General features: G+C 38.7%; 1 protein-coding gene across 7 annotated transcripts; it reads right to left on the bottom strand.

Moving 5' to 3' along the window:
• Window positions 1–32: 32 nt before the first annotated feature.
• On the bottom strand, window positions 33–27,943 carry si:ch211-266g18.10 (trichohyalin). Of its 7 annotated transcripts, XM_054796163.1 has the most exons (40): window positions 27,737–27,943; window positions 25,924–26,109; window positions 25,775–25,858; window positions 25,596–25,700; window positions 25,353–25,508; window positions 23,648–23,791; window positions 23,437–23,580; window positions 21,609–21,752; window positions 20,101–20,220; window positions 19,874–19,993; window positions 18,922–18,966; window positions 18,784–18,831; window positions 18,681–18,707; window positions 15,667–17,718; window positions 13,365–13,421; window positions 13,111–13,248; window positions 11,319–13,013; window positions 10,026–11,273; window positions 9,808–9,885; window positions 9,589–9,684; window positions 8,862–8,912; window positions 8,413–8,454; window positions 7,051–7,092; window positions 6,888–6,956; window positions 6,758–6,805; window positions 6,637–6,684; window positions 6,024–6,065; window positions 5,847–5,915; window positions 4,397–4,438; window positions 4,254–4,316; window positions 4,089–4,136; window positions 3,933–3,971; window positions 3,724–3,771; window positions 2,848–2,892; window positions 1,912–1,956; window positions 1,781–1,825; window positions 1,659–1,700; window positions 1,539–1,568; window positions 1,442–1,468; window positions 33–1,376 (listed from the first exon to the last, which is right to left on the bottom strand). In XM_054796163.1, the coding sequence occupies exons 1-40, from the start codon at window positions 27,744–27,746 to the stop codon at window positions 1,291–1,293; spliced, it is 7,668 nt and encodes a 2,555-aa protein (XP_054652138.1). In that variant the 5' UTR covers window positions 27,747–27,943; the 3' UTR covers window positions 33–1,290. The 7 variants fall into 7 exon arrangements, with proteins under 7 accessions (XP_054652138.1, XP_054652133.1, XP_054652134.1 ...); XM_054796158.1 differs by having other exon boundaries at window positions 10,026–13,013; XM_054796159.1 differs by having other exon boundaries at window positions 1,442–1,465; window positions 10,026–13,013.

Genomic DNA, 27,943 nt, shown 5'->3' with positions numbered 1-27,943 from the left:
CTAAAGGGGAAATGCACATTTTGCAGAAGAAGAAGACTTGCATGGCTTTTTTTATTTCAAATACAAGCACAATGACAAATACCACCAATAGCGGTCATGTTGTATTTACAATCACTTGCAATCTACTGTTATTTGTCATTTCAAGTGTTGGGAACACGTAACACACACATGCAGATTTCATATTTCAGGCTTTGACCTGATGTATTGCACAAGTGGAGTGAAACAATATAAATATATTTACTAAAATAGAACTCCGTTGAAATATATTCATCTTCTGTTGTCATACAGTAAGTCTGCACAGCGTGCAATCGTAATCATTTGAATAAAACAATACAAGCCTGAGCCGCTTGGCGTGCTCTATTTAACACAAGATGTGTCCCACTTGTTATGAAAAAAAAAGATAAGTAGATTTACAGTATGTGTGCGTCAATGTAGGATTAGCATCTCACCATGCTTTAACTGTCTACACACAAGCAACATATGGAAGTACAATACAAAAAGCTCTACAACCAAAAGCTGGTGCAGTCTGGCTCGGGAGAAATAATGCACCGCTTCACGACGCCACACCATCGCAACCGTAGTTCCATCACGTGAAGTGCGGTGCCTGTGTGGCGTATTTAACACGTCTTTACTTCGGCATTGAGGCCTTTTTTGAAAAAGAAACCTTCCATGGTGCTCGTTTCTCATGCATGCTTAAAAGAGGCAAAATCTGACTGGAGTTCAGAATTAGCTCATCAAGCATATTAATCTTTTTATGATAAGGTGTTATTCTAAATACGTCAGTAGTCATCAGTAGTGCTTCTTTGGTCTATTTATGAAGGAAACAGTCAAAATGAACTGAAAGTAGTTCATTTTTAATGAGTCGCCAACATCGGTGTTCAATGTCGACATTTCAGGTAGTTTTCCATCACGATATTTGGGAGCTCTCAAAAACGATGTAGTACGGTCATTCCTTATGACGGGACAGTAACAAAATAGACAAAGCGTGTGTGTGTGTGTGTGTGTGTGTGGACTGGTATTGTTGATGGAAAAACATCTTTCTACACGACTTCTGACTTTTTTCCATCCAAAAAGTTGTTGGGTGAAAACAGCTTCAGCGATGCCAAAAGTGAATGCAGTATATCCACGGATGTTACAGCAAGTATAAAATAAACCAAAAAAATATGAAATTAGAGTTTGAATAAAATAAAAAAAAATCAAAATTAAAAAAAGGAATGCCATTGGCTGTACATGTTTGGTACGAGAGCTCAACCAAATCTGACGTCAAATAGGAACGGCGCGTCCAATACTTTAAATCTGCAGCGGTGAGAAGGCGTAGAAGGGAAACTGGGCTTCGTCCTCGTCCACGAAGAAACACTGGAAGTACGGCATCTCGTCTGCGGGCGGAGTCACGAGACAGTCTAGCTGAACAGCGCTTCAAGTTTACGCGTCGCGTACTTACCTTCCATCAGAAATTCCTCCGAGTCTGCTGACGAAACGAGAATGAATGAGTTCAACACGAGTCACCTCTGGCGTGTGTTCAACTCATAAACGTTTACCTTTGGCTTTCTCCTCTTTTGCTGATTTGTCTACAACACACACACACACACACACACACACAACGACACATCAGTAAATCCGATCAAAGGTGAATGACTTCAATCGATGTGATAACATACTTTTCTTCACCGGTTCCTGTATCTCTTTAAGAACTCCGTCTTCTGTGAGCAATAACAAAAACAGACAATTCATGCCTCGTAGAAGTAAAAGCCCGCCTTGGAGCTAATTTTACACGTCGTACCTTTCACTTTTTCATCCTTGGCAGCCTTCTTTTCCACAGTTTTACCTGGGAAAAAACCAAACATACAGTTTGTTACACGCCTGCGTGACTTTAGAGGAGAAGTTGCACAAGTTGTTTCTTGCTTTGCTCGCCTTTCTTCGCTGCAGCAGCTTTGGCCTCCTTTGCAAGCGCAGCCTCTGTTTTATCATAAAAAATGTACAAGATACAAATGCAAAACAAATAAACTACATAGAAATGAAATCCAGTTACATTTAAACCTCCTTACTTTTTAAAATTATCAAAAAAACCCCCAACAGAAATACAATGATTACATTATAAGAGCTAGAAAAGCACTCATAGAGCGCAGACCCCCGCCAAGCGCCGTAGTTCCCCCCCATATTGTGATTTACACCATAAATATTAGTCCTACATTTATTTTATCTACATATTTAGATTCATTGTCCATGAAAACACACCATTAGGAACAGGATTCAACATGATATCAATGTTAGTTCAGAAGTTCTTCACAAAAATCGCATTTTCCGTAATGGCGGTTTTCTTCTGAATCGACGTGGCTCCGTAGCTTTTGAAGATACAACAAATCTGTTGGCACACTCCACATTCCACATATATATATATATATATATATATACTGTACAATGGTGTTGTTGCATGTTTATAGCTTCATTCGTTGTCTTCCTATGATGAAAATTCCAAAGGTTCCCTATTTTTTTCATATTCTGGATCACAGTATCCGGAATTATTCCATGATCTGGATCAGTCTTTGATATTTTGTAGAACCTGTTGAAACTTGAAACTTGTCCTGTATTTGTTTTTCCCCCCACGTGCGCTGAGCATTTTTTGTGGAGTTACGTACTGGATGTGCACAAATGCTGAAAATGGTCCTATTTCGCAATGTTAAAGAATCCTTTAAAAAATTCCTGTATCGAGACGGTGATCCGGATCGCCCTCAAAATGTAATCAGCTCTTCCATATCCCACCTCCGACAATTCCTGAACATTTCATCCAAATCCATTCAGAACTTGTCAACTCATTTGAAGTTAGAGTGAGCGTATTGCTTGCATTACCTTTCTTTGCTGCAGCAGCTTTGGCCTCCTTTGCAAGCTCAGCCTCTGTTGAAACAATATGGAGTGGAAATAATGATTGAACATCCAAAATGTCATTTAAAAAAGTAAAAGATACAAATGCAAAAAAAAAAAAAAAAAAGAAAAATCCACAAAAACATTAAAATACATTAAACGACAAAAATTAGCTTGAAAGTCACAAATGAAAATAGAACACAGTTGGATTAAATTAAATTAATCTTTCAGTCCCTTCACTCCTTTAAAATAATAAAATAAAATGAAAAGATGAAAACACAATGGTTATAATATATGGCAATTAAAGGACTTGGAAAAAAGAAGAACATGAAAAAAGGACATAAAAGCGTAGTCATTGAACAGGAACATTTGTATTGATTAAAAAAAATTACTCAGAAGTCACAAGACAAAATAAATCAACATCCGAAGTCTCAAATGCAATCATTTTCACATTAGAATGAGCGCATTGCTTCTGTTGAAACAGTATGGAGTGGAAAATATTACAAAATATAATTAAAAAAAATGTAAAAAAGAAATAAAAAATACATGAAACTACAGAAAATATGGTAAAAATTTGCCTGAAAGTCATAAACTGAAATAGAGTAAAATTGAATTAAAATAAATGTTATTTTTCAACCACTTTCTTTTAAACTGATCAAATTAACACATTAAGATACAATGATTACAATAATTAAAAATAAAAACAACAACATAAAACTATTAAATTAACAGGAACATTTATACCTCTACCCTTTTTATTGAGGAAAAAAAATCTCAAAAGTCACCAGATAAAATAAATGAAAATTGGGATTGTCAACTGCACTTGTCCTTTTTAAGTTAGAATGAGCGTATTGCTTTCATGACCTTTCTTTGCTGCAGCAGCTTTGGCCTCCTTTGCAAGCTCAGCCTCTACTGGACCAATAGAAAATACAAAAATAAAATTATTACAATTCACAAGTAGAAAAAGATGTAACATTTCATTAAATATGACCTTTTTCCCCCCCTCCTTCTTTAAAAAAAACAACAAAAAAACAATGGTTCAGAAGTCACACGTAAGCTTGTTGCATCTTTACCTTTCTCTGCTGCTTTGGCCTCCTTTGCAAGCTCAGTATCTGTTGGACCAGAAGGAAATAAAAAAAAAGCATAAAAAGAACGTTTGGACGATAAATCAACGTATTAAACACCCTCAGTGTTGAAAATAACAGCTGCCCTTGAAAGCGGCATCGTACCTTTTTTCGCTGATGCAGGCTTGATGTTTTCTTTTGAGGCTTCTTGCTCTGTGGAACAAAAACTAATATTCAGATAATACATTTTTTCTTTTATTTTTTAAAATGTTTTATTATTATTTTAATAATAATCATTAATATTACATATAACAACAAAAATGAGGCTACTTTTTGTTTTTAGGAGCGATGTGGCCTTTTCCCTCTTTGCATCGACCTCGGCTTCAGAAGACACTTAAAAAAAAAAACAACAACAAAAGACGTCAGCATGTGAACATTAAATATGACTTATTATTTTTATGGTTATTGTTGACCTTTCTTTTCATCAGCAGCTTTGGCCTTTTCCTTTGTAGCATCTGGTTGTGATGATAAGAAGATCATTTGAGTTGTCATTCGTGCAAACGAGACCTTAGAAATGTAGTATTTGTAGTAGTATGCTAAATAATATAAAGTAACAATATGTCATATTCTTAGCTTAAAGCTTAAAGCATCAAATGGATGGATGGGACAGACTATATAGACTATACACAGAGTAGTTATTGGACCAGCCTGGACACTTCCCATGAGTGCATTACATTACTGTTCAGTGGTGTTTTTGGTTTTGTAAGCTTACTGTAATAAACTATAGGAATACTTATGTTACTTTACAACAGTTGTTCCTTACTACAAGTACTACTTTAATGTCTGTCCATCACATCGTTAATTACAAGCGTTAATAATCATAATACCGTGTTTCCAAATGAAAGTAATCCCTCGCCACTTTGTGCTTCAAATTTCACGGCTTCACTCTGTCACGGTTTTAAAAAATAAATAAATAAAGTTGTTTCATGGTTGAATGCAGCCTATTATTAGTCCAAAAATATGCATATTGAAGCAAATTGTACGTATTTTTTGCCTAAATGAAGCATTTTCAAGCATAAAAACGGCTAAACGAATTAAAATACAAATATAAGGCAATCAGAAGACGCATTCAAAGAGGCTGTGAATGATATGTAGTGTAGTCTACACTGGTCACCAGGTGTCAGTAATGTTACTGCAATGTTTGGTGTGACACACAAGCACCAGACTTGATGGCCGGAACAACAGGCTTTCATGGCAGGTTCAAATTATCTCACAACAGGCACAAGAATCCAGTGCACATTGTCTCACGCCAGGAAATAAACGGTGTCACTGTAGTAGCAAGCTCCAAAGAAGATGGCTTTTTATGTGGAACAACTGACAGTTTGTGTGGCTCTTGTGAATGATTGTGACTGAGCTAGGACTCAGTAATTAAAGTCTACACACGACGGCTTCATTGATTGAAAAACGAAACTTTTTCGTGCATGAAGCTTCTGCTTGAGTTGGTAATTTGGCCACTATATGCGGTCAGATATTGACCAAGGGATACAAAATGGGTGGCCGCATTAGACAGGTGACCGCTATACACAGGGTCTATAACATGTACATTTTCCGCGGGGGATTGTTCAGCGGCCGCTATAGGCAGGTGGCCGTTATATACAGGTGGCCGCTAAGACAGGTTTGACTGTACTAAGCGGAAATTCACTTATCAAGGTGAGGTCTGGAACCAATAAACCAGGATAAACGAGGGATTACTGCACATGAATTAAACAGATTCCCAACAATAAATAATAAAAAGAGCAATAACTAAAAGAAAGTAACCTTTAGAGGAAGCCCTCCTCTCCCTGTCAACAACTTCTATGAAAATAAACATAGAGAACATCATCCTGGATGGTTTTTATCTTGAATAAAATAAGATATAGCTACCTTTCTTCAGCGGCACCACTGTGACTTTCTCTTTGGTGAGAGAGGCATTTTTATGTGCGGCCACTGCATCTATAAGCAACGTAAAAAGGAGAAAATATATATTTTCGATGAATTCGTATGTATGACCTTCTGGAACAAATTCAAGACGCTAACCAAGGTTCCGATGTATTTACTTACCTTTAGCAGCTGTAGCCTGCTTTGTCTTAAGTGGGGCAGGTTCTAAGAAGAGATGTATTAGAGACATTATTAGTATTATTATTATTGTTATTACAATGGAACCCGTTTATGTTGACAACCAATCTATGTCAACCAACTCATCAAGTCCTGCTCCACCATGTTCTTCTTGTTACTAAAAAGTGCCCACTTACATCGACGTCGACATGCATGATTGACCGCTTTTGTCAAAAAGGGTCATTTCCCTGAAAAAAATGTGGTGTTTATATTGACTGTATTGTATTGTCATGTAGTTAACTTCATCATTATCGCTGTGCATAATCAAGACATGCACTTAAATTACCACAGCAGCTCTGTCAGACAAGGGTATAAAATATCATAAGAAAACACAAGAATCCAAATAAAATTATGCACAAATGGAGGAAAACCATGTCAACAAGTTGAAAAATCCTTTATTACCGGCCGTTATTGTCCTACGTCTCTGGCCAAAGTCACAAGTCCAAGCAATGGCTTCGGTTAGGTTGAGAACCGCTTATAATCTGAAGAGCGTCATCTTAAACGCGTTTCACTGTATTTCGTCTGCAAATAAATTCATATAATAGGAATAAAATCTTACCTCTCTTTGTCACAACTGCTTTTGGCTTCAGTTGGACGTCTTCCGCTGCTAAAAAGTACAAACTGTGTAATCACTCACTCACGTTTCTCTTAAATTCATTTCCAATATGCAGCATACGTACAAGTCTTGGGCGAAACGTCCTGGACTTTCTTGACTGGCCTTGTGACAGCTGCCGTGAAATGTACAGTATATACATACAGTACATTTGATTTGCATTTAAACAGTCAAAAAAACAAAGACGGGACACTGACCTCTCTTCATTGGCACTATTTTGACTCGTTCCTTCAGCAAAGAGGCATTTCTTGCAGGACCCTCTTGTTCTGGCAACACGACAACAAATACAAATACACTTTTATTTGTTTACATTATAGTTTCTATATTTCTTTTATTTTAATGACATTAACCAGTCCTTACCTTTTTTCGTGATGACAGGTTGGAGCTTTTCCTTTGGAGCAGCTGTATAAAAAAACACAGCGACTTCTAGTCTCATTTTATTCCAGTGTTTCCCGTGCATTCATGTCACAAATACATTTGGACCGCCACAAACGGATTTGCCCTCAAGCCTAGACACGTTATAATGCACCTAGTTTGCAGAGAATAAGACGACGTAGCAGGAGGGATTACTGTTGCCAACTTCAGGACTTTGTTGCTACATTTAGCAAGTACGGTAATCAGACCCCTCTAGAATAGGGGTATCCAAAGTGCGGCCCAAGGCTGTTTTTTTATTGGGCCTCAGCACTTTCTAAAAGTACAATTAAACAAAAAAAAAAAAAAAACAACCACAGCAAAACATGGAGGAAAAAAGCAGTAATTTTACAAGAATAAAAACTAAATATTAGAAGAATAAAGTCATAATATTCAGAGGAAAAAAATAGCATAAAGTTGAAATATTAAAGATTAAAATATGTAATATTTGGAAAAGCCGTAATATATGACAAACAAACAAAACAAAGAATAAAGTTGTGATTTTAGGACAATTCGATAGTTAGAATATTACGATGGTAGAATCACAATATGGTGACATAATATTACATACTGCATAATAAGACATTACAAAAAAAGCTACGAGAAGAACGTTGAAATATTTGTGGAAATAAAAAAAAGGAAAAACAAGCAAAAAAGTGTAATGTAAGGAGAAAAAGTTCATACTAATAGTACACGTTGTCACAGATAACACAGAGCTGAGATGCAGGCAGTTTTTTTCTTTAAATATAAAAAATGTCTTTGCATATTTACATGACTTGGTTTAAAAAATGACTTGGTTTCATGTGGAACTGTGAAAGAATGATTCATGAGATGTATTCCATTGTAACCTTCATGCTCAAATAAACTAAACTAAACCAAACCAAACCAAACCAAAAAAAAGTAAAAGTAACCTCGCAGCCTTTGCTTTTTCAGTATGCGGCCCGCGGTGGAAAAAGTTTGTACACCCCTGCTCTAGATACTCTGGTTTTGTTTTTCAAAAAAGTCTGACGTGAAAGCACATATCGCTCTTCTTCACGTGCAGCAGGTGCTGCTGCGGGCCCCTCCCTCATCTACAAAGCGCTCATAGGCTGCTCCGTCTTGTTTGCGTAGCGACATAAGAAAATGTAATTTGTAGTTCTAAACATATTGGTTATGCTTTTCATGTTTTCTACTCACTTTTTCCAAATGCGTCATAGCCAATTATGCACATTCGGTTCAGTCATTTCCCTAACTCCGCAACCCACCATGCCACAAATACACTGCAGTCCTGTGGGAAACACTGTATTCTTGTGTAAAGATTCCTGTGTTTACCTTTCTTGGCAGGAGTTATTCCAACCTTTTCCTTTGGCGCCTCTGTGTTACAAAATAGCACAATATTAGCTGAAGTGCAGCTTATTACTATTGATTACTACTCAAAAATATTAGTGTCTGATCTTTTAAGTAGTGACGTAAAAACATTTGTTTCAAATAAAAAAATAAAAAAAACATTTCCAACAATGATGGCAATGTAGTTCATAGATGATCACTGGAAAATATTCAAAAATACTCATAGAAATAAATGATACATTAACACAAATAATTCATAATTACGTTAAATTATAATGAAGTTAATAACAATGAATAAATAATGAATGATGAAATTAATAATAAACACAAATAAGAAAATAATGATAATAAATCAAAATGTACTGAATGTAAAACACATGCATCAACAAATATTTTATTGCCGTAATTAAAAAAAAAAAAAAGAACATGTATACCTTTCTTTGCAGCTTCGGGTTTGGCTGTTAGCTTAGGAACCTGCGGGGCCTCTAAAAAATCAAACAAAAGTTATAATAATTAGTTTGATCAATAAATAGATGCCGTCATAACTCGCCACATCGCGGTTCGAATTTCATGACTTCACTCCATCACCGTTTTTCAAACGTATATCAATAAATCATGTTTTTTTGTGGTTGAAAAATTATTTTGTGAAAAAATATGCATGTTAAAGCAAATTGTATGTAGTTTTTTTCCTATTGATTAAAACTAATTAAGCATTGTCAAGCATAAAATTGGTTAATTGAACTAAAATACAAATATTTGCCATAATTTTTTTTTTTTATTGCTAGTGAATTTTACATTGGTCACTAGGTCAGTAATTGTTCTGTGAGAAAAGCACTTGATCGCCGCAACAACAGACTTTTATTGCAGGTTTAAATTATATCATAAGAGGGACAATAAGAATACCATAATAAAAATAATAATAACAATAATAACACAGGCTCCTGCAGCCCTAACCAGGACAAGCTAAAACTCAATTCTGAACCCCCGACGTCACTTCCTGTCCTCCACCCAGAACACATTTACTTAGGGATTCTCTGATCGATTGGTCACCAATCAGTATTGTGTATTTTGCGTAAATTCACTTATCACCGACGGGTCTGTTACCAATTAACCGCGATAAACGAGGGATTACTGTACATAGAAATGGATAAGGTTATCTACCTGTTTTGGTTACATTCTTATGTTCCTTTTTCAAGATGGGGGATATTTGCTTTTTGGACACTCTCAGCAGCCTTGGAGGTCTCTTGGACACATCAGCTGGAAAGGTGGACAAAAATACTCTTTTACAAAGTTGGAGTTTATTTACCGGTAATCAATTTTAGTTCAATTTTGTTAAAGTTGAATTGAATAAATGTTTTATTTAGTAACGTGTTGTCTCACCTGCTTTAGTAGCATTAACATGTTCCTTCTTCATAATGGACGCTCTGGTGGTCTTCTCAGTCTTTATGGTTCTCGTGGCTTGAATAGAAAAAGAAGAACATACTGTAGTTTCAGTGGATAACTGCTAGAATTGTGTACTTTATACATGCAGTGTGTACAGAATGTCCTAAGGATGTCCTACATGAAGACAATGGGATGCTATAGGACCTGTATCATACCTGTCTTCACAGGTTCTTCTTTAGGAGTCTGCTTGTCCTCTTTCTCCTCTTTGACAGAGGTCCTTGTTTTGTCTTTGGCGACCACTTTATCTTCTTTAGAGACCGCCCTGGACAGCTTCTTCGGTTCACTGTCTTTCTCTTCCTTCTTAGATGGTTTTAAAACATCCTTTTCTTCCTTTGAAGGTTCCTCTGGTTCTTGTTTGGATGCTTTCTTGAGTTCTTTGTCCTTTTTTGGTTGTTTTGTTGCTTTGATCTTCAGTCCTTTGTCTTCTTTCGTCTTCTCTGGTGTTTCTTCCGGCTGGTCTTTTAAAGCAGCAGCCGTTTCTTCCTTTTCTTCTTTGAGATGCCTTCTGAGAAGTCCATGAGTCCTGAGAGGTGTCGTAGGTACTGTCACTGGTTCTGCAGCTTCTTTGGGGATCTTTGTTGATACTTTCTTTGCTTCACTGGGTTTTTCTTCCATTGAAGGCTCCCCTGGGATTTCCTTCTTCTCTGTAGACGTCTTCTCTTCGGGTTCTTCCTTCTCTTTTTCTTCCTTCTCCTGCTTGGGAGGTCTGGTCAGTTTATTCTCTCTTAAGGGTTGTCTAACATCTTTAGGTGGTCTCCTTAATTCTGTTGTATCTTTTATTGGTTTCTTGATTAGGTTTTCTTTCCTGATGGAAAGTTTCTTCTCCACCACTTTCTTATCTTCACCCTCTTCCTTACGGGCTTTTCTAACCTCTTCTTTGAGTGGAATCTTCTCCTTTTCTTTAAGAGGTTTCTTCTCTTCTTTGAGTGGAATCTTCTCCTTTTCTTTAAGAGGTTTCTTATCTTCTTTGAGTGGAATCTTCTCCTTTTCTTTAAGAGGTTCCTTCTCTTCTTTGGGTGGAATCTTCTCCTTTTCTTTAAGAGGTTCCTTCTCTTCTTTGGGTGGAATCTTCTCCTTTTCTTTAAGAGGTCTCTTCTCTTCTTTGGGTGGAATCTTCTCCTTTTCTTTAAGAGGTTTCTTCTCTTCTTTGGGTGGAATCTTCTCCTTTTGTCGAGAAGGTTTCTTCTCTGCTGCAGGTAGAATCTTCTCCTTTTCTCTAGAAGGTTTCTTATCTTCTATGGGTAGAATCTTCTCCTCTTCTTTAGGAGGTTTCTTCTCTTTTTTGGGTGGAATCTTTTCCTGTTCTTTAAGAGGTTTCTTCTCTTCTTCGGGTGGAATCTTCTCCTTTTCTCTCGAAGGCTTCTTGTCTTCTTTGTGTGGAATCTTCTCCTCTTCTTTAGGAGGTTTCTTCTCTTCTTTGTGTGGAATCTTATCCTCTTCTTTAGGAGGTTTCTTCTCTTCTTTGGGTGGAATCTTATCCTTTTCTTTGAGTGGTTTCTTCTCTTCTTTGGGTGGAATCTTCTCTTCTTTAGCAGGTTTCTTCTCTTCTTTCACGTGAGGTGGCTTCTTGGGTTCTTTCTCTACTCCGGTTGTTTCTTTTAAGAAAGATCTGTTGTCCTGTCTCAGAGATCTCTTGACTTCTTCATGAGGCTTCTTCTCCTCTTTCTCCAGAATGCAGGCCTTTGTGTCCTCTGTCTTTGCTTTCTCTTCTTTAAGGTGTTTCCTGGTGTCCTCCTCCTTTTCTTTGGTTAGTTCTTTTACGTGTTTCTCTTCTGTGGGAAGTTTCTTGAGATCTTCTTTATCATCTTTGAAAGGTGTTTTGATGACCCTCTCTTTCTCATGAGGTTTCTTCATTTCTCCCTCATCTTTGGATGCTGTCTTTGGTTTTGTCTCATCTTCTTCTTGTTGTTTGGCTTCTGCTTTTAAGAGTCTTGTGACAAATATGTCCCGCTTGGCATCTCTCTTGACTTTGACAGCTTTGAGGTCTTGTGGTGACTTTGGTTCCGTTAAGGACACATTTGTTTCTCTTGCTGGTTTGACAGGTTTATTGTCTTTGGGAGGTTTCTTGACTTGGATTTCTTTTTTGGGATGTTCTTTTATGACTTTCTTTTCTCCCAGAGCTTTCTTAACTTCTGCTAAAGGAAGCTTCTTGTCGTCTTTACCATCTGTTGATGGTTTGATGAGTTTCTTAATTTCTTTCTCCACTTTGGGAGGTTTCTTGACTTGGAGTTCTTCTTTGGGATGATCTTTTATGACTTTCTCTTCTTCCAGAGTTTCCTTAAATTCTCCGAAAGGAAGTTTCTTGTCTTCTTTACCATCTGTTGATGGTTTGATGAGTTTCTTGAGATGTTTCTCCTCTTTTGGAGGTTTCTTGACTTTGATTTCTTCTTTGGGATGTTCCGCTGTGACGTTCTCTTCTTTGAGAGCTTTTTCAACTTCTAAAGGAACTTTCTTGGCTTCTCTAACATGTCTTGATGGTTTTTTGCCCTCTTCTTTGAATAATCTCCTGATGGCTCTCAGTTTTCTGTGAGCTTTCCTGATGTCTCTCGCCTCTTTGGCTTTTTCGTTGGGTGTTTCCTCAACCGACCCCTCGTCTTTAAGTGGTTCCCTGACTTCTTTCTTGGCTTTGGCTTCTTCTTTGGGTGGTTCTTCAGCTTCTTGTTGTTGTATGGGAGATTTCCTGACTTCTTTGGCTTCTTCTGTCGGTGGTCCCCCGACCTCTCGTTGTTCTTTAAGATGTTTCTTGACTTTTTCCTTGGCTTTAATTGCTTTCTTGTCTTCTTTTACCTTCTCCTCTATCTTGTCTTTAGGAGTTTCTGTGACATCCTTCTCTTCTTTCAAAGCTTTCATGACTTCCTTCTCTTTTCTAGAAGGTTCTTTGAGAGATTCTTCGACCTCTTTCTTGTCAAGTTTTGCTTCCTCTTGCTTGGCTTGTTTTTTAAAGAGAGGTTCCGTCTCTCTTTTCTCCTCTTTGGTAGGTTTCCTCAGAACAATTGGAGACTTTCTGTCTTCTGTGGTTGTTCTCTTCATTCCCTTCTTAACTCTGGAAACCACCTCCACAGAAGGCTTTTTTATGTCTGCTTTTTCTTTGACAGACTTTGCTTCAGCTTGGGGCTCCTTTGTTGGCTTCTTCAAGGTTTCGTCTGAAAGCAAGTGACATTCTTAGTTCTGCAATTTCACTGTACGCTCTTGAAACAAAAGCAACATGAACATTATTCAGCCACGATTAGGTGGCATTACCTTTGCTTTTGTCCGTCTTTGGCTTAAGAAGTTTAGCCACCGTGTGTTTGACTTTCTCTACTGGCTTTTCTTCTCTTGTTGTTTTGTTTTTGAAGGATTTCTCAAGTTTGGTGTCTTTTTTCTCATCTTTTAAAAGATCTGCATATGGTTTCATATGTCTTCATCAGTATAAAGTATAAAAAAGTGCCATCTATTTTCAGGTACAATGGGTTAGAACCTCAGTACTAGATATTAGTACACCTAAAAGTCCTTACCTTTAAGTCTATCTTTAACTTCTTTCAGTGCCTCTCTTTTCTCAGCCTCTTCCACAACTGCAATATATAATTCACACACATACATACTGTAAAATACATGTTTTCATGTAATTTTGCACATCATGGGATCATGGAATGGTGACACACGATCATGCAGTGCAAAGACACTAGACTAAGAACACAGCACAACCAGTGTTACTGTAAGCCAGTGTGTCTTGTTGCAGTTTGGATGAATTCCTTTAGGATAATAGGCTTTCATTTGACATAAAGGTCCCATATTATAGTATTTTCACCCATTTCAAATACAGTATGTACCACATTATTGTATTGGAGGTGTGTTGGCCAAAATCTAACCTTGATGCTGGAATTTAGACAATGTGAAATTGCTTTTAGTAAGCCCTGCTGGGGTTACGGCATTTTGTGTGTGCATGTAGATTTAATGCTAATGAGCTGTGTTTGTCCACGCCTGTCTCCCACAGAGTGTGTGTGTCTGTCCCCACGGGAGTGCTCCTGGGATATGTTTTTTTTTTGTCGGGTTGACAAAAATTGCATCCCCACTGTGTCGGATTAGTAAATACAGTCATCCTTTATTGTGGGTAATTGGTCCCAGACCCTACCGCGATTTATGAATTTTCGCGAAGTAGGATTCTATATTAATAAACACAATATTTTCCTAGAGCATTGAGCATTTTTACCATTATTACACCCTTATAGTCCCCCTTACTCTTCTATTATTCTTTGTTTAAACGCAACTGTAATGTGCAGGCTGCAGGATCACTGCAGGGACAGCCGGCGCTTTTAACATAGCATGCTAGCGAGCTAACTAGTTCACCTCCAGTTTCTTTATTCTAAACCTAAGAAAGGGTTTACAACAGAATGAGGAGGAAGGACAAATTAAGAAGCCAAAAACTTACCAATTTCACACGAAATGGGAGAATTTCTTTCCCCCACGCTATCATGTCAGACATGCCGTGGCGGACTACATGCAGGGTTAAGGTAATGTGATGTAATGTCATGTCTCATCAATGGTTTGTGTCATTACTGACGCCCCGTGACCAGAATACTACTTATGACTTGTGTTTTAATATTTGTTGAATAACAGGCCATAGTCAACCACAAAACAGTGATCATTTATTAATTCATTCATCTTTGAAAACCCGCGATGGAGTGAGGGAGCATTGTCTGAACCGCAATGTAGTGAGGGACGGCTGTAGACGGGAACAGATCACTCGGTGAAAACGACGTAACAGACAGAACCACGTGACACCAAAACTTCTTACAACAAAGTGGAATTACTTCTGCGAGTCATTTTGGCGTATGAGACAACAAACTTCGGAGAATGGTGCGAGTCACGCCAATCGAGATATTCTGATATTATGTTGGCTCGTCAGCAACCCTCACTTCTGGTCACGGGACGGCGATGAGGTGGCAAAGGTGCGGTGATGTCATCGTTTTCAGCAAGTAGTCCTTTGCTTGTCTACACGGAAAATGACATGGCAACGTTGCCAGATTTTTCCACTCTGGAAGCCGTTTTAAAAAAAAACGCCAGAACGCCGTTTCCGTGTGGATGAAATGCTGAAACCATAAAATACTTTACCGTTTCCACCTGAAAAAGTTCCCATGTGGACAGCCCCTGTGTCTCCAAGGATCTCCAATTAGGACACATACCTACACTGCAACTCTGCACTTGTCCAACGTAATAGATGCCATACATATATAACATACGATAATGTGACATTAAGGAGCTGAACAGGAGGATACAAACGTATGCTAGCACTAGCATAGCTAACATCATGATGAGTTAGCCCATTTGCTTATGAAAAGCACAACAGGCAAACGTACAGCTCCCACATCTGCAGCTGACTGACCAGTAGTTGGGAGAGCTTTATTTATTTTAAGATGTCTGTAAGCTGTGTACTTGGGAGAGTCAGAGGCGCTATCATGTCCCCAAGGAAGGAAGTTTTTCCTTCCAGATGGCATGAAAACCTCCAACTTCAAAAGCGAGAGTTTGAGGGACTCTTCTCTCAAAAGTTGATTGCTTTTTTTCTCATGTTTGGTGCTCATAAACAGGATTATATCGCTGATAGAACATCATTCAAAAGTCACTTTTGCATAATAGGGGACCTTTTAAAAAGACTGCATTGAAGTGAAAATATTGAATGACATCTGCTTTAAGATAAAGTAGAAAACATGACTTGAATCACATGCTAATTATTGGCTGACTGATGATGCGTGATGGTCACACAGGAGCATTTTCATGAGCACATCATGAAAAAGTGATGAATGAGAATGACTTGAGTACCTTTGTCATGTTTGCGGAGATGTTCGTGAAGCTTCCTCCTTCCTTTAGACTCCACTTTCCCGCTCTCGCTGTTGTTGTTGTTTTCATCGGCGTCATCCATCATGTCGCCATATTTGTTATGGTCATAAACTGCGGAGAAACGCTGCGCTTCTTTGTCAACATCATCATAATCAGCAGATGTTAGGCTGTGGTTGGTTTCAGCAGATGTCAGCTCAAGGTCAACTTTGTGGATTGGAGGCTCCACCTCATCTTCTTCTTCATGCTCTTCCTCATCATCTGTGATGACGTCTTTACTCTCCTCCTCCTCCTCCTCCTCTCCATCTTCATCTACTGTTATTATTGTCTCCTCCTGCTCCTCCTCATTTTGGTGATCTGATGTTGTTGCGGACTCCTCATCTTCATCTGCTGTTAATGTCTCCTCCTCCTGCTCGTCATCTTCAGTTGTGATCGCCTCCTCCTCTTCCTCATCTACTGTTGTGGTCTCCTCATCTTCGTCATCTGATATTATTGTGGACTCCTCATCTTCATCTGCTGTTAATTTCTCCTCCTCCTGCTCGTCATCTTCAGTTGTGATCGCCTCCTCCTCTTCCTCATCTACTGTTGTGGTCTCCTCCTCCTCCTCATCTTCATCATCTGATATTATTGTGGACTCCTCATCTTCATCTGCTGTTAATGTCTCCTCCTCCTCCTCATCTTCATCATCTGATATTATTGTGGACTCCCCATCTTCATCTGCTGTTAATGTCTCCTCCTCCTCCTCATCTTCGTCATCTGATATTATTGTGGACTCCCCATCTTCATCTGCTGTTAATGTCTCCTCCTCCTCCTCATCTTCGTCATCTGATATTATTGTGCACTCCTCATCTTCATCTGCTGTTAATGTCTCCTCCTCCTCCTTCTCATCATCTTCAGTTGTGATTTCCTCCTCCTCATCTTCATCTACTGTTGTGCTCTCCTCCTGTTCGTCTCCCTCATCTGCTGTTGTTGGTGTCGCCTCCTCTTCCTCTTCCTCCTGCTCCATACCATCATCTAAAGTTGTCTCTTCTTCATCCTCCTCCTCCTCATCTTGTGTTGTAGTCTCCTCCTCTTTCTCCTCCTCATCTTCATCCACTGTTATTGTGTCCTCAGCTTCCTCCTTCTCATCTACGGGTGTTGTCTCGGTCTCCTCCTCCTCCTCATCTACCGTTGTTGTCTTAGCGTCCTCCTTCTCCTCATTTTCAGTTGTGATCTCCACCTCATTATCTACTCCTGTTGTCTCCTCTTCTTCCTCTTCATCGTCATCTTCGGGTGTTGTGTCCTCCTCTTCCTCCTCATTGTCATCTTCAGTTGTGGTCTCCTCATTTTCCTCCTCCTCCTCCGCCTCATCAAGTATTGTGTCCCCTTCCTCTTCCTCCTCATCTGTTGTTGTCTCCTCCTCCTCTTCATCTTCATCTCCTGTTACGGTCTCCTCTTCCTCCTCGGCTGTCTCCGCCTCCACAACTAATGTTGCTGTCTCCACAACTTCCTCCTCCTCCTCATCTAATGTTGTCTCCTCCTCTTCCTCCTCATTGTCGTCTTCAGTTGTAGTCTCCTCGTCTTCTTCCTCCTCCTCTAGTGTTGTGTCCTCCTCTTCCTCCTCACCTTTTATTGTCTTTGCCTCCTCATCATCCTCGGTTGTGTCCGGCTCCTCCTCCTCCTCCTCATCTAATGTTGTCTCCTCTTTTTTCTCTTCCTCCTCCTCCTCATCATTTACATTTTTCTCTGCCTCCTCCTCATCTATTTGTGTTGTCTCCTCTTCTTCCTCCTCCTCATCTTCCTCTTCATCTCTGGGCTCCTCCTCCTCCACTAATCTGACTTGAGCATCTTTGGTCTCCTCCTCTTTCACCACAACTTCTTTATCTGTTTCTTCACCCATCTCCTCCTCTGTTCCTTCCTTTTCTACGTCAACACCCTCTGTGTCCTCCTCATCTTCATCCTTCCCTGTTTCCTCCTCCTCTTTGTCCTCTCCCGGTGATGCTGAAGCCTCCTGTGATGCTTCCTCTGTGTCTTTAGCGGCGATCATCATGTCTGCAACTGCACCAGCAGCTCTTAGCATGGCGTGACATGTTTAACGCACACGTGAGGAACATGTCCAAGGTACACGGGTGATGAGATGAAATGAGGCACGCATTTATTGCCAAAACAGTCTTACATGCTTCACATTAGTGAGAGAAATACATAAATATGCTTGAGCAAGCGCTTGTACAGGAGATGCTTGGACAATGCATTGCTTCATTCCAAAAATTGCAATTACAAAGTACACAAGACCTCAGGACAACAATCTGAAGTGTAAATGTGAGAAACAATACATTCATCTCACCATACTGTAAATCAGCGTGTACCACAGGTATGCTGCATACGAGGTAACGTTGGTCATGCTGGGTGTTGTAATTGTTATTAATAATGCTATTATTTGGGCCGTGCATCAAAACATGACAGACGTTTTACATCAGTTTCAGGTTAGATCATGTCCATCTGCTGTCTGTGCAGCATGTCACACTTGGCAAACTAAAGGTAAATCAGTGTAAAACAAATAAACCTTTGTGTGTGTGAACCTCCAAAGTCAAATGCCCCCAAAGGTTGTACAATTTCCCAAATTCACTGGAAAAATCTGCCTCAAAGGTCAAACAAAACTTTTCATCTGAACCCCAGCCCTAACCCAATACCCTGACCCTAGCCCTAACCCTAACAAGTGCTCTAAGCCTAAACTACACCTACACCTACACCTATACCTACACCTATACCTACACCTACACCTACACCTACACCTATACCTATAACTAACCAAACCTCAACCTTAACCTCAACTCGAACACTGAAACTAAAGGTTATAAGGTGGGACAGTGGAATGAATGAACTTTACTTTGTTTCCTATGGAAATCAGAACAAGTTGGAAGTCAAGCAACATCATCGTGTTCTACTTTAGAGGTTCCGCTGTAGCAACTGTTGGTGTTTGTGTTGACGTGTGTCAATAAAACAACATAGCATCGTCTTACCTTTTACATACGGCGGCAGAAATTCACCTGCAATTTCAAACATCATTATTTTACACCCACACAGTACAGTATGTGCGTTTCGGCAACTAAAATCCGGCCTTACCTTTGCGTCTCACCATGTGTCTGTCAGAGTGGGATGCTACACTTTCATCTAAATGAAAAATTCATTTCAAATAAATGTAGTTTACTTTGTAATGATACTAACGACAAGTAAATTCAGAAGTATAAAAAGTGTAAAAACCTTTTTCAGGGATGACATTTACAGCTGGGGTAGCAAGTGATTCTCCTAAAAAAGACAAAAAAAAGATTTAGTAAATGTAGAAAATTTTAATCATTACATAGTTATTATGTCGTCACCAGTGTTGCTGTGGTCAGGGTTTTATGCTGCCGATTTCGATACCGATTATCCATGAGTGGGATCGGCTGCTACTGATACCGATCACATGGTTTAACGAGAGTTTTCAATTTATTTATGGGCCAGGGCCGCCATTAGCCCCTGGAAAATAGGTAATTATTTAAAAATTAACTTTTGGGCCAATTTTTTTGTTTTGTTTGTTTTTTTGCCTTTTATTTGTATGAAACTTTTGTACTGTTTGACACAAACCTGAATTTAATTTGATGCATGTTTTGCAGTAATACGAATACCATAGATGGGAAATAAATTGTTCGATGATTCATTTTTTTACTTCAAGATAACAAAATTAACAGAATAAAATAATACAAATAAATATCTTTATTAAATAGAAATCTGTCCTGCTTAACTTTAAACAGAATAAATTCAGTGTCCAGGTAGCAGGTCTCTAACTTTCATCACTACTAGAGCTGTCAATTGTATTGTATTGATCGAAGCATTCCCAATAGCCACCAGGTACCATAATAGGTACATGAGATGCAATATATGTGTTAACCAATCAGAGGCCAGAGGATTGCCACTGTTACAGCTGAATCCATGTTTACATACACATTAGAGAAGAAGCTACACAATATAGCAGCTTGGAAACATGTTCGTAAGTCATTGAGCATTTGTGGAATGACTATAAAACGTTGAGGTGATCTGTATTACATCTTCCAAAGCGTTTTAACAACCACTCACAGGGGGCGTCACAAATGCCACCTAATGGCTGCCGCTCTTGTATTGGATGAGGTGTTCCTAATATTGTGGGCATTGTGCGATGATGGACATGCCTACCTACCTTGATCCCCCACAATCATGCTGGACATATATGCCACAAACAAGTCCTTCTTGTCCGTCAGCTCCAGCATGGCGTCTTCCATCACTTTCATCGGGTCAAAGGTCACATCGGGCAAGATTCCTGTTTAAAAACAAACAAAACAAAAAAAAAAAACATTGATGTCACAGCCTTCTAGCCCAGAGGTGTGTGTGTGTGTGTGTGTGTGTGTGTGTGTGAGGGCAACCGACCTTGTTCGCCTATGAGCGAGGCAGAGATGGCGTCGACCAGCATGTGGTACTGTTCTGCGATGATATCGCCGGTCCTCTTTAGCGCCGCAGAGGGACTGAACACGACAACTTCCTGGATGTCTGATGGATGACAGGTCAAAGTGATTAGTGGCTAGCTGTTGCAATACTTGTAGCTAGGCCTGTCACGATAACAAATTTTGCTGGTCGATAATTGTGCTAAAATTTATCGACAATCGATAATTTCAACCTTTTTTTTTTTTTTTTTTTAAACCACATTATAATTTGGTGCCACACGGGGTCTAGTGGTTACCATGTTGGCCACGCAGTCAGGAGATCGGGAAGGTCTGGGTTCAAATCTCCTTTGGGCATCTGTGTGTGGAGTTTGCATGTTCTCCCCGTGCGTGTGTGTGTTTTCTCTGGGTACTCCGGTTTCCTCCCACATTCCAAAAAACATGCATGTTTTAAGTTAATGGGCGACTCTAAATTGTCCATATGTATGAATGTGAGAGTGAATGGTTGTTTGTCTATATGTGCCCTGCAATTGGGTGGCGACCAGTCAGCTACTAAGTCAGCTGGGATAGGCTCCAGCATACCTGCAACCATAGTAAGGATAAGCGGCATAGAAGATGGATGGATGGTTGATCATTTGGTTTATTATTATTCAATGATCATTTTGTCATGTTTCCGGCACTAGATGGCACTAAGCATGGTGTACCTTAGGCACAGAAGCCGCCTACAAGAACACGAATGGCGGGACGTCACCACGCCACAGACCAATCCTACTCATGGTGTCAAAAGAACCACACACAGCAACGCAATAGGTGGATAAAAACGGAGAAGGCAGTGAGCTAAAATGCAATATTACTGATATCTCCCAGGCGATTCCTGCTGTTGGCTTTTCAAATGTTGGCTTTTCAACAGTATTGAAAGGTTGCAAGGTAGCGAGCGACTATGAACGCGCACCATTTTGCGATGTTTCATTTAATATTTATTGCGCCGATCAAACACGGCGGTAAGTCTTGACTGTTGGGAAGAAGGCTTTGCTTCACATCCACACTTCACATCGGTGGCGTCCGGCTTAGAAACGATGACTTTTGTGCCTCCATTCATATTCGCGTCTGCTAGCTAACTGCTTGCACTCCATGTACTGTACGCAGCCCCCGCCTCCACCACTGGGAAAAAAAGGCTCAACAGGCTCCCTGAGAAGATGCTCGCTCTCTTCTGTGTTCATTTCATACGGCGCCAATGAACACAGATACATGCAGAGTGAACCCAGATGGACACGTAAATGTCAATTTACGTGTACATTTTATGTACATTTACGTGTACGTAAAAATAAATGTCAAATGTCAATTTATCGAGGGCTCATAATTTTTTTTTTAATCATCATAAATCGATATATCCATTATCGTGACAGGCCTGCTTGTAGCCATACAGCTGCCACATTACACACATACTGTGCCCCAATATACAGTATCTACTTATGCATGTTGACGATAACCGTGTACCTTTAATTGTGTCCAGCGTAACATCCACAATGGAACACAACACATCCTGAAGATGTGCTGCCGTTCCGCTCACAAGCCTGTTAATGACATTGAAGACTTTCCTGCCAATCGCCACCGGGTCAATGAAGCTCAAGTCGGTAGTTCCTGGGGAAAGTCAACACACGTTGGCGCTAAAAGCTAAATTGCATTGTTAAGCTCTCGTTGTAAAGTGATAGCAAGTACTTGTAGTGCTGCAAATAGCTCATAGCCATTAGTGACGCTAGAAGAGCCTGTTTACATGCGCTGGTTGGGACAAATACAGTACCAATAAATCTAACTTTATTTGTATAGCAACTTTTAGCCACACAATGGCCTTCATCATATGTTTTTTTTTAATTATAAACATTTTATTTAAAAAGGTTTTAAATTTTTTTAATTCCTTTGTCAGTTGAGATAAAACAGCAGGTCAGAATATACTGCCAATAAATACAATCATTCAAATAAATCAGATTATGTAAAAAAAATAACATAAAAAAACGTTTCCTAGCTAAAAGAAAATAAATAAAAATAAGAACATTGTATAATTGCTGGGAGCGCCACTCACATTAAAATAAACTAGGAGTTAAAAAGTAAAATATATATATATACAGTATAGAGCTATTCCCAATTAGTCAACAACTATTTTGGTCATCGATTAGTCGTTTTTTAAATTTAAATATGTAAATATCCTCTGATTTCAGCCTCTCAAATGTGAATATTTTTTAATTTCCTTTGTCATCCATGAAAGCAGACCTATTATCTTTGTTTTTTGGCCAAAACAAGATATTCACACACATCAGCTTTGATTTTTTTAAAACAATGATGGGCATTTTTGCCTCTTTTGTGATATGTTGCAGACCCAACCACTAACTGTAGGTGTCTGCTTCATATTAATTTGGTCCATCTAACAAGCTTCAGATTAACTGACTAAGAAAATGATCATGATTGTATTTTTGTGTATTTATTGTTTTACTGGAGCGATTTGACAAACCAAAAAATTTACATATTTTATTAGTTAACATTATTTTAACAGAATCTTCAAGCGGCAACCTGGTGTTTGTGTGTTTACAGTATTTGCTCTGTCAGTTCAAATCTTCTATTTCTGAATAAAGAGGCGGGAATTAAAAATGTGTTTTTTAAAAATCTGATTCATCGATTAATCAGCTATTAATATAATTGTTAGTTGCAGCCCTAATACAGTATACTGTATAAATAAATAAATTGGATAAATGTATTACCAAAACTTAGGAAGAGTAAATTCAAAAAATTAAATAAAAAATATTATATAGCTAAAATAAATAAATTACAAAAAAAATTAGGAAGTAAGTTTAATAAGAATTAGTTGAATTATTTTTAAATGTGTACACTAGTAAGGAATTCTGCTAAAATAAATGAAAATAAAGCAAAAGTAGAAATGAACTGCTGAAAAGAATGGTAACATTTTTTTTGTCCCTGTTCAAATAAATCAAAATTAAAGACATTTTTTAAAAATATGTTAAGTTAGTTTCTACGGTATATTTTATATATATATATATATATATATATATATTCAAGATTCAAGATTTCAAGAGAGTTTTATTGTCATGGGCATGGTAAAACAGCAGTTATACCATGCAATGAAAATCTTATTCTGTTCATTCTCCCAAGGAAAAGAAAGAAAAACACAAGAAAGAATAAGAACATATATATATATATATATATATATATATGTTATATATATGTTATATATACATGTATTTAGTCATATATACATGTTTATTTTAGCAAAACACTATGGCAAATGATGAATGAAAAAATAAGCAGCAGGTACCTTTGACAGTATTCTTAATGTTGTCTATGCAGACGTCCATCATTTCCTGCATGCTGCCTGTTAGTTTAGTGACGGTGTCGTTTGTAATGCTGATGACGTTCCTACCAAACGCCACAGGGTCCAAAACATTGATGTCAACAATTCCTGAGGAAAGAAACATGTTTTTTGAAGGTGTCATTAGCTGTTTAAAACACTCCTGTAGTTCAAATACCTTTAATGAGATCTAGAAGTGAGTCCAAGATACGGCAGAGGAACTGCTGGATGGAGGTCATCAGGCCACACATGAAGTCATTGATGTGGGAGAAGACATCTCGGCCTATCAGCACTGGATCCATGAAGCTCAAGTCTATTCGTCCTGGCAGGGCGCACAACACACAGTAAGACACACTTATTTTTAAATAGATTCATTTTGGGGGGGGCTTCAAAATCGGAATGTCAAAGTAATTTTTTCAAAGAAGTGCCCTATGAAAGGACAAAAATCACAGAATATGGTAGAAATACACAATAACGTGAAATTACGCCCCCTAGTGACTGAAAATAGCATTGAAATTGACAGCGCAAACTGATCGCCTGACGTGCCATAATCTTCCAGCAAGCCATAATCTTTGCTGTTCTATCCATAGACACGTTTCATATCAATAAACAAAATATTCACAATATAATATGTGCTAAAAACATAAGGCAAAAAGCTATATTTTGATGTTTTTGTTAGCTAGTTAGCCAGTTAGCTATGTGGAGTCTACAGCTCTACACAAATCCTGTCCAAAATATTATTTGATCTTAAAAAAATCTTAATGTTAAAAGAAAGTAAGATAGTTAGTTTAAAAACAGCTTAATAGAAAGCATGAGTGGTGAGAGTTTCAATTACCTTTCGTTAGCTCGGTTATTTTGCTAGCATGTTAGATACCTGTATCTAAAAGGATTTCCATTAAGATTAGCGAACGGTGTATTTGTGTGATTCCGAGCTGCTGTATAGCATGTGGGCTATAGAGGGCAGTAATGTTCGGCATTCCGGGTTAGAGCAAACTTTAGTAGATAGATTTGTAGAAGAAGAAAACCAGGACGCGTTGCAGTGTTTGCGGGGTGTTTAGCATCTGCCTGTAAGACAGTGCGTGCTCTGTGTATTCTGCAAATAAATTATTTACAGCCATCCTGACGTTGAGATATTCAGCTGCCATTACAGTATCATTAAAGAGCTTATTAATTAGCATATCCGAGCGCGGAAAGCGCGAGGCGTTGGGTTAGATATTTTTAGTTTAAAAAAGAGCTTAATATGTAGTACTTTTAAGTGCAAAGAGCATGAGAGATGAGAGATTATGTTTCAGTGAACTTTAGCTGGCGTGTTTCTTAGATTTCCTTTCAATATAAGCATGACATTTACTTCCTATTGTAACGAACTGTTGGTGTTGTGCTGTGTTAATCTGTAGATTGTGATGTTCGTGAACGCACCTTGCTGTTACAGCGTTATTGGTGGATAAAGAGGAAGTGTGCACGCTGAACTGTGCTCCTGGTTGGCATTGAGCACCCCTTTTGGCGTGAAGGTTGTAAATAAAACTTTAAAAGAGTGTCAGACTCTCTAAAAATGCTACAATATGTAGAATTTCCCAGTGTAAAACCCCTGAGGTATTAGTTAATTGCTTTATGAACAGTTAGCTGAATGAAATGTACATAACCACTTTCCACAAACATATACCCTACCAATCAAAGTTTAGACACATTTTCTCATTAAATATTATGAACAAATGCATCCGAACTTTTGACAGGTTCTGTATCTTGTGCACATGCTGAGGAAGAACCTCTTCAATTTTGGTGCAGATAGTGGTAAAGTTGCAAAACAAGAAATATGTTTTCCCCGTTACAGTCCATGTCCATCGGGGCCCAGATTTTAGTTCATTTGAAATGTCCAATTTACAGACCCGTGTTTATGTAGGATATAGTGTCCAACGTAGCGTCCACAGCAGCACACAGTGTGTCCCTGATGGATGCCACCACTCCGCACACACAGTCGTCAGTTGAATGGAAAAGTCTTCTGCCAAAGACCACAGGGTCTACATAGCTCAGGTAGAAGTTTCCTGGATGTTGCAGGGAGAAGTTTACTTAAATGATAATATCATCATGAAACAGTGTAAAGTATATGGTGAAAACATGCAAGCTTGTACCCTCTTCATCTGATAAATATTGCACAAATCCATCTTTTGCCTCTGCTATTTCTTCCACTGCATAGGCAGCTGCAGACATGGGGTCACTTAGGTCGGGGGCGCATTCTGGAACCACAAAAAACAGTCACCAATAGCAGAAACGCAACAAAACAGATTCTGTGTGTATGCACGCTGAGCACCTTGGAACTTGTTGACCAGACTGGACACCTCCTCCACGGCGTCGTGCATGGCTTGGACTGGGTCTGACATGATGTGCTGAATGTCTACGTCAGAAATGATCATTATTATTAGTATTATTATTAATGTTACTTGTGTTTTTGTCACCTACCAGGTACTGCCTTGTACTCCACGAAGTCAAACATCACCACGCCCACCACCAGCCAGGACAAGAGAGCAGCCAGCGCGATGAGCAGCTCCACAGACACTCGCAGCTTGTTCAGTACAACCCACACTTTGGATTTCACAGAGCCAGCTGGGGATCCATCGGACCCGGAGGCCGACGCGGTTTTGGCCCCTTTATGGAAGCAAAAACAACAATTATATTTTTTAAAAACCAGAGACATGGCTTTCAAAATAACGGAAGTTAGTGTAGCAGGTTGGAAAATGTGTTTTTCTTTATTTTTTTCAAGCTGCTGTTGGGAAGGCCTGCTTGAAAATACAAATTAAAACTTTTTTTTTTACACTAAATAAGCTAACTCCACCATATGTCTGTGAAGATGACACTATCCCAACTTTATTTATAAAGCACTTTAACAACCGCAGTTGAAGACAAATATCTGAGATCACTAAAATATAGACAAAATAAACATAATCAATAAAAATTGCATCATTATGATACATATTTTTATGGCATTCTATTACTTTTCAATTATTTTAAGATGCATTTTTTTGCCATTCATGTTTTTTTTTATTAAGTGTGCCCACTTATCCTCACTTCGGTCGCAGGTATGCTGGAGCCTATCCCAGCTGACTTCGGGCGACAGGCGGGATACACCCTGAACTGGCCACCACCCAATCGCAGGGCAGATATAGACAACAAATCATTCACACTCATATTCATACCTATGGACAATTTAGAGTCAGCAATTAACCTAACATCCATGTTTTTGGAATGTGGGAGGAAACCGGAGAAAACCCACGCACGCACGAGGAGCACATGCAAACTCCACACAGCGATACCCAACGGAGATTTGAACCTGATCTCCTGACTGTGTGGCCAACATGCTAACCACTACGCCACCGTGCGGCCCTTAAATGTTAAATATTTCAAATGAATGCTCATTTATTATATTACTCCTGTTGTAAGTATAAAACATTTAGCATTTGAATTGGAACAATTATTGTGTCGTTTTGTCTCATGCTAATACAAAAGCTTAGTTAAATATTATTCAAATTAAATGTATTTTCATTTTACTCTATTTTGTTGTGTGTCTGTGTTATGGCATGTTTATTTCATTATCATACAGTATTTTTTATTCGTCCAATTCCAAAGCATAAGAGAATCACTGTCGTAACAAAAAAACAGCCTTTTTAGCCCAGATGCACTACTCCTAGTAGCCGCCTAACGTCGCTGTTTCGCAACAATTTAGTGAGCGCCATCGAGGCCTGAAGGTTCATTACTCATTACTTCATTTTGCGGAATTAGATTTTTTTTTCTTTTAAGCAAATCCCACAAAATATGAGTCATTTGAAAAAAGAACAGCTATTAAGTCTCATGTGGCTGCAGAGTCCTTTGCTAATGCTCATGACACATGATAGCATGTATTTATAGCAAGGTACTTTCAACACAATTTGCCCACGAGGACACACTCTACCAAAACAACCTCTTATTACTAGATAACACGTATTTAATGCTAATATCATAAGCTGCACATACGCACATGCAGTACAACTCTGAAATACAACCAACCTCCCAATGTGGGAATATTATTTTTTCCATATTAAAATTGGAATAAGTGGGTACAGATTCGGGAATATTGATACTATATCTTAACAATGATGATTTTTGGAGCCATTGATTGCATTCTTTACATTTTTAACAGTTTCTAAGTGGTGTAAATGCTTGATCTCATAAAGGTATCTTGTCAAAGTCTTTAAGAGTGCACCCAGTACAGGAGTTTAGGGCCTGAAATGAGTCCTACCGTCAGCCATGTTGACGTATCCACTATTTCAGTTAGAATCCTTTTGGTTTTGGCCCAAAAGTGATAGTAAATGTCCTATTATTCCATGGCTGGCCACTTCTTCTTCTTCTTTGTCTTCTTCAGGGTAATAAAAGATCCGTTAAAGAAGTGAAGTTTACGGGTGGATGTGGAGCTGCCAGTGTGCAGGCATTGCCGAGGCAGGTGAGG

The sequence above is a fragment of the Dunckerocampus dactyliophorus genome, chromosome 13 (genome assembly GCF_027744805.1).
Source record: "Dunckerocampus dactyliophorus isolate RoL2022-P2 chromosome 13, RoL_Ddac_1.1, whole genome shotgun sequence".
Classification (NCBI taxonomy): domain Eukaryota; kingdom Metazoa; phylum Chordata; class Actinopteri; order Syngnathiformes; family Syngnathidae; genus Dunckerocampus; species Dunckerocampus dactyliophorus.
The sequence above is the reverse complement of the archived record's forward strand: the minus strand, read 5'-3'. Positions and strand labels throughout refer to the sequence as shown.

Bases quoted from the DNA above. Each gene is read 5' to 3' on its own strand.
- si:ch211-266g18.10 (XM_054796158.1), bottom strand. The intron at 6,957-7,050 runs GTAAGGACTGGT...TCGTGTTGCCAG, and splicing joins ACCTGTCATCACGAAAAAAG to AACAAGAGGGTCCTGCAAGA. The intron at 3,972-4,088 runs GTACGATGCCGC...CTGGTCCAACAG, and splicing joins GCCTGCATCAGCGAAAAAAG to ATACTGAGCTTGCAAAGGAG.